Genomic DNA, 6653 nt, shown 5'->3' with positions numbered 1-6653 from the left:
CTATTAACTGTCACCTTTTAAGCTCCCTGCATAATGTATGCACATACTAATTACAGCATAGAAATAGCATGGATTAATTATATGCATTACAAGTGGGATACAGCATTTTGATATTTAAAGGATATTTATATATATACATATGACACATTTGGAACTTGCTTCGCAGAAAATTAACATACTTTGGGTTTGTGTAATGAAAGACTGCAAAATTCTGAGTTTAATGTATAATATAACCTTTATTCTTTTTCCTCTAAACTCTTGGAAACTTACATAACAATCGTGCTTTAATTATGACACCGTTTATAGACATTTAAAATGCATCTTAATTTATAAATATTTTACATTTGGTCCATAGAACAGGTTGCAATTTACTAAATAATACTGTACTCTTTTAAACAGGCTCTGTATATATTTTTGAATATGTATATATTACATATATATTTTTATATAGAGATAGATTTGCCTGGTGTTGGATATTTCCTTATTGCAAAAAGCATATATGATCATACAATAATCTTTCTTTTTCAGGGCAAGTACTACAAAAAAGATACAGCTATTCACAGTTTACACACAGTAGTTCTACAACACTAGTTTGTGCTATGTGATACGTTTGTACAGCTTTTTGCTAAAGAGCAGGTCTGTCAAACATCTGTCATAATTGTTTACAATCAAACATTAAATACTGCATTTTTCTTAGAACAACATGGGACTTGATTACATTAAACAATAAAGAGAAAGTTTGAATTTTTATCCTTAGTCTAATGAAATTCACAATTATGATGTGCATGTATCATGTGTAATGTTTGTGTAGAATGTACACAAACCCCGAAGACTTACAGGATGTTTGCATCTCAGCTATGGCCTTTTAGGATGTAGCTTAGATCTCGTAGTATTTTACAGTTGATCTATGAAACAGTTTAGAATCTACTGAACATACTCAGAAATTTTATGATGTAGTTTGAAATACATGTGTATTATATATATATATTATTTCTACATAATGTGCTTGACATTCTGAGAATAATACCTTATTGCAAGAACATGTTTGTCACCTTCAGACGAAAACAACAAAAAAACCCAACATTCACAGGTAACATGTTTTTTTTTTTCACGTAGTAGTTCTACATAAATTGTGCTATCTAACATTGTACGGTGCACAAAAAGTTGCTGAAAAGCATGTTTCATTGCACAGTTCTGTCACAGTCATTTACAATCAAACATCAGCTACTGCACTCTCCATAATCCTCCGTGCCTGTCATATAGCTGCCAAATGAGAGATGCCATACGGGGCCAACGCTGCATTCCCCACACAGGGAAAAATTCCAGGGGCTGGCCGGGCTTTCCTGGCTGTGTGGCAAATGCAGGGGGAGCCCAGAGCGGGATTGCATCGCATGGAAATAGCTGTGCCTTGTGCCTTCCCCGCCACCAAGTCACGTGGAAATCAAAATGGAGCTGCTCCCAAAGTGCTAACCCATCCAGATTCTGTGTTTTGCTTACAAGGAACTGTTAAAAGTCCTTGAACGGCTTTAAAAAAAGAACATCTGAGACTGGAATCCTAAATTAGAACTTACTTCGATCTTTAAGCCATTGTTTTGGTTTCTTTTTGGTGACAATGCAATAATAGTAGGATAATAACATCATAATAATAGCTTAAGCACTCTGAGCTTCTGTTGCAAATCCTTTGCATTTTACTCCTGGGAATCTCTAAGAGCTCTTGGATATTACTTTGCTAAAAAAGTTAAAATTCATATTTATGCCTCTAACATCTGCGATTCACGTGTTTATTCACGAAGATACCTTCTTTTTATAAGAAACAGTATGTGTATTTTTAAAGAAGTTTATGACCTTATCTGAAAGTCACCTGAAAGGCAGAGTACAGCCAGTGAGCAGCCTGGGCTGTACTGCCACAGACAGCTCAATTTACACTAGGAATGCTTGTAAAGGCTGTGGCTGCTGTTCATTGAAGGAAGTCTCTTCCCCCCCAAATGGCCTCAGCTGGAACAAATTTTAAGGGCAGATTTTTTCACTGGAAATCACTTGTTTACAAAATACTTCATTCTTTTTTGTACAAAACAACCCAAACTTAATTTTACTCCTGCAAAGTCGGAAATAACAGTCTTGGGATTCAGCGGTAAGAAACAGTGATAAACTACTAAAAATCAGCAGCACAAAACTTCAAATAGTCGTGCTAAAAGGTAGATTAAAAAGGTCTTGGCACATCAATTTACAAATTCCAAGGTATGCAACTATTATTGTGAACGGATAAAAACATTAACAGTCTGTGGATTGCCGGAGAACACAAAAACACTGTCAACATCTGAGCTCGCATGATGGCTGGATCATACCCTTGGTGATTCCCTTAGAGTGGAGATGACCTTGTTGCTTTTTTTTCTCTTTTTTTTTAATTTTTTTATTTTTTTTTTTTTGCCACTAGAGGTAGGTAATTATATTCTCAGACATAATTTTGTGGTCATATTCAACCATATTTTTTTGTTTTTCTGGAGTAGGAGTGGTACTTTTACAATACAGAAGTTTAGATGTAGGCTTCTTTGTTAGCAGAGTTGCTCTGTTGTGCCTGGTCTGGCCCATTTTCAGGGTGAGTGATGTCTTCACTTGGCTGAATCATCACTTGGATGCGCTGTTTAAAGGACAACAATAAATGTGAGGCAGCCAAAAAACTGTTTCTGAGCTTGCTTTTTTTTTTTAAATTAATTTTAAAGACAATCCTAAACACTTTCTCTGAGGCATTAGAACTAGAATTGCAACTGCCTGTCTAAGCCATAGCACCAAGCCACACCTACTGGACAGAGGCTTAGCTCTGTTCTCAGTGTGACAGCAGGAGCTGAAAGACCCCGTGCAAAATGTTGGGTGCCAGCAGGCATTAACAAGGGGGCTTTCCTAGGGAAAAGAAATGAGGAGAGACTGCAGGGAGACCAGTTTAGATCCTCAGAGCCTGTCACTGGTCCAGGTTCCTCCCATTACCTGCAACCTGGTTGGTTGTCAATGCTTTCAAAAACAAGACCTTAATCCACAGCAATACTGAGATAAGGAACTTTTACCATAGTCTTACACAGTTCTGCCCAAACAGCAGCTGTATTTTAGAGCAACAATTCTCCCTTTGCACATAAATGTTTTTGTAAGACGAAAGGAGAGATATTCAAAACGTAGGAGTTAAGAACCTAGAAATTTTTTGTAGACCTCTTTGAAGCCTGAGTCTTTTAAAATTTGCTGAAGACAAATATTTGGATGAAGGTCTGAGGATTTCATGAGGCATTGCACGTCAATTCTGCTAAAGATCACCCGGCCCTTTGCAAAGATGGCTCTGTCAGCTGACTCCAGAATTTTCCAGAGACACTGACAAACTCATTGTGACACTGTTTGGCTCCCACAAGCACAGAGGCAGAGATGGAAGTTTCAGCACTTGGGTTGAAGAAGGGGCTGTTAGGCACAGCACGAGCTCGAGAGGGGAAAATGAGGATGCACCCAGATTAGAAAAAATTAGATATGGTGATCGTAGGTGGTTACTGAACAGTGTGTGGGTCAGTAACCTTACCAACAGTTCCCAGTCCTTTAGCAGCACATCTCTGAGGACCTTAAAATTGACTTAAGCCTCTCTTACATGAGAAGTGTCATCTCCTTGTAAAAATTGGAATAAGGAGTCAGGGAGACGTTGAGAGCACAGTTCAACGAGAAAAGGGCTTCTAGTGTTCTTCATGAAGTAATCATTCACAGAAATCCCTTACATGAAGGCTAAAGGGAAGTGCTCCCAAGATTTTTCGTGTCCCTCCTGCCCGCTGCAGCAGAGCAAGGTGTAACTCAGGACAGGTGCAGCGCAGAGCAGGAGCTCAAGTCTTTGATCACATTACAGGGAGATGCCAGACAGGGTCACTGAGCAGACAGTCAAAACAAGAGTTACGTGGATTAGTCCTAAGAGTTTGATTCCAGTTCCCCAGAGCATCCCCTGCCCTGATTCATGACAGTACGCCTTGCATTAATTAGGACACATTTACATATTTCATAAACTGCTACTTTGTTTTCTAGGTGTAAGGAGCTGGAATGCAAAGTGTCTGCAACTGTCAAACCAGAGATAAAGACCACACATAACATGGGCAATTATGTTGAACAACAGATGGCAAAGACACTCTCTTGTCTTTTTTTCTGGTTGGTGCTTCCTTTTATGTTTTTCAGCTTGATGCAAAATAACTGGGCTAAGCAAGGGAGAAACATGTGACAGAAAATAACTGCCCAGCAAGCTTTGATCAGTGTGCACAGGTCTGAAGATGGTCAGGAAAAAGAGACTTACCTGTTTTAAGGAGCCTTTCAGGGTTAGAAACATATATGCCATGTAGCCTGGTATCAGCACCATAGAAGACAAAGCCATGAACCAGCCAACTCCTTGGCCCCACTTTGGGAAAACATAACTTCCCATCGTGAGGGGAGTCATTTGGACAGCACTGAAGATAAACACTCCCTGCAAAACACAGTGGAAAGGAAGACTTGAATGATATTCCCAGAGCGTTCTGGTTTCAAGAGTTTTTTTCTGGAGTTTCCCAAGCAACTTCTCACCAAAATGAATGTTTCGTGTTAACATTGTTTTCATACACATAACCTGCATCTAAGATTATCCAGGTATCCTGCTGGGGGCATCCACTGGTGCTAGTAAATTCCTCTGATAGCCTGCACAGAGCCAGAGGGATGGGGGTGTGGGGAAAGTGGGCTCCTGGGAATACCTGCACACACCTGAGCACTGTGCCATTGAGCAGCAGCATCCACGGGTTGCCTTTGTGTTGTTTCCAAACGGTGGCTGGCAAACATGGTATTCCCAGGGAAGACTCCTATCCTGGCCTGTTCCAAGTGTCTAAATCAACCTGCATCAGGGAAACCTTGCTAGAGCGACCCAGGAGAGAAGAGAGCTCGTTCTGATCCCAGGCTGATCATTTGTGCAGAAGGTATTCCCAGAGGAGAATGCAGAGGGGCAGATTTTATCACCATATCATCACTCCTGAACTTGACTGGCAGCAAATTCTGCCGAGGACTTTACAGGACAGGAGAAATCTGCTCAGGTTTATGTACAGTGTTGGTCACCTTCCTACTGTACCACTAAAATAAACAAAAAATGCATTTCTTATGCCTTCCTGAAGGCTTGTTTTTAGCAAGATGAAAGCTGCCTTCGTGTGGGTAGGGATGACTCAAGGAACCCTCAACATAAACACATTCCTGTGTCTCCTTCAGTGCTCCTCATTTGCTTTTCCATGGCTACCTGCATGGGACTATCAGAGAAATGTCAGTGAGTGGCAAGTATTGTGTCATGTGTACTAGTGGCTGCTTGATTAGTTTTTTATACTGCATTTGGGTTTACTATATTATGTGCAGTAAACTTACATTTCTTTGCCTATTACTTCACAATATACTGTATGGGATGGAATCAGGAAAAGAATATCCTCTGGTTTCCAATACACAAATTCCTTGCAAAGTTTGCCAGGGGTGTAAAAGTGGTTAATATAAGCCACAGAATCCCATGAGAGAAGATTTTCAGTTTATAACCCTTCTCTGTCACCAGAATAAGTGCCTGTGAAGGAATTCAGTTTACACAAGATGGGTATCTCTGTGTGTATGGAAAATTAAGACTTTAGAGATATTGTAAAATTTTAAGAATACAAGAAATGGTCAAAGTTTGCTTTTTACAGTTTTCTATCTCTGCCAATGAAACTCTTGACTAGCTGCCATTTCCAGAGGTCTAATACAAGAAAATATTGGCTTCTTTTTTTAGGGCACAAACTTCCTCTAATGACTCTGGGTTTTTTTTGCTAATTGCCTTCAATGGAATTGCTGAAATCCTTAAAAAAGGAACGAGGTCAGAGTTAATATGAACCTGTGGGGGTGGAAATGAGAATTCTGTAGTATACGGGCCACCTCATTTAACATTTAACAAATAAAAGTGTGTTTCTTACTGCCACAATGATAGGAGTGAAAAAGGACCAGCAGAGTTTCCACCAGATGCAGGGTCTGTATCCCACCATCTCTTGGATGTTGTCATAAAATCTATTAACACCTAAATATAGAAATAAGAAACAGTATAGAAATGTATCAGGTGACTGAGTCAACTAAAAGCTCAGTGGTTCTAAGACACTGTCATAAAGATGAGATATATTTGGAAGCTCTACACAGATCCCAACCTAACTTTTCACCTATCTGGGAAAAAGTATGCAAACTCAGAAGCACCAAAAATCACCTGATCTCATTCCTTCATATCCCCATTAATTAAATAGAGGCCTGCAAACTCATTCCCATGCAAAGACCAAGGAAGTTTGTACATGTGAAGGTGAGATCCAAAAAACCCCACCCTTGGTTAATTTAAACTCTCCTTAGAATGAGAAATTTAGAATGTATCTTACAAGTTAGATTACGAGAAGAACCCAACCCATCCTAGCACCAACCAGCTTCACTCTGGTGTACCCCACATACATGCAGAAGTGGATATGAAATCAAAGAGGAGCCCTCCTGTTGCTGCTGTCCATCAGCTTCCTGAAGGTCTGTCTACCACAGTGTTTATAACTTTGATTTCTTCACTATGGAGCTGGTGTATTTTTCCATTTGCATTTCCTGGATTCATCAGCAGTATCTCTCCCCTATAAAATGCTGTTCCATCCTCT

At 39.7% G+C, this 6653-nt stretch overlaps 1 protein-coding gene across 4 annotated transcripts in view; it reads right to left on the bottom strand.

The window, feature by feature from the left end:
• Window positions 1-216: 216 nt before the first annotated feature.
• Window positions 217-6653, bottom strand: part of SLC6A1 (solute carrier family 6 member 1) — a 59870-nt gene continuing 53433 nt past the window's right edge. For all 4 annotated transcript variants that reach the window (XM_051793289.1, XM_051793288.1, XM_051793291.1 and 1 more), the window contains 3 exons: window positions 5952-6052; window positions 4304-4471; window positions 217-2638 (listed from right to left, as the gene is read on the bottom strand). In XM_051793289.1, the coding sequence (XP_051649249.1) occupies window positions 2534-2638; window positions 4304-4471; window positions 5952-6052 (374 nt within the window). In that variant the 3' untranslated portion in view covers window positions 217-2533. The remainder of the gene's footprint in view (window positions 2639-4303; window positions 4472-5951; window positions 6053-6653) is intronic.

Source organism: Manacus candei, unplaced genomic scaffold (assembly GCF_025592945.1).
Source record: "Manacus candei isolate 608988 ecotype Guabito, Panama unplaced genomic scaffold, ASM2559294v1 h1tg000036l, whole genome shotgun sequence".
NCBI lineage: Eukaryota > Metazoa > Chordata > Aves > Passeriformes > Pipridae > Manacus > Manacus candei.
Note: the sequence above shows the minus strand (reverse complement) of the source record. Positions and strands in the feature narration are given on the sequence as shown.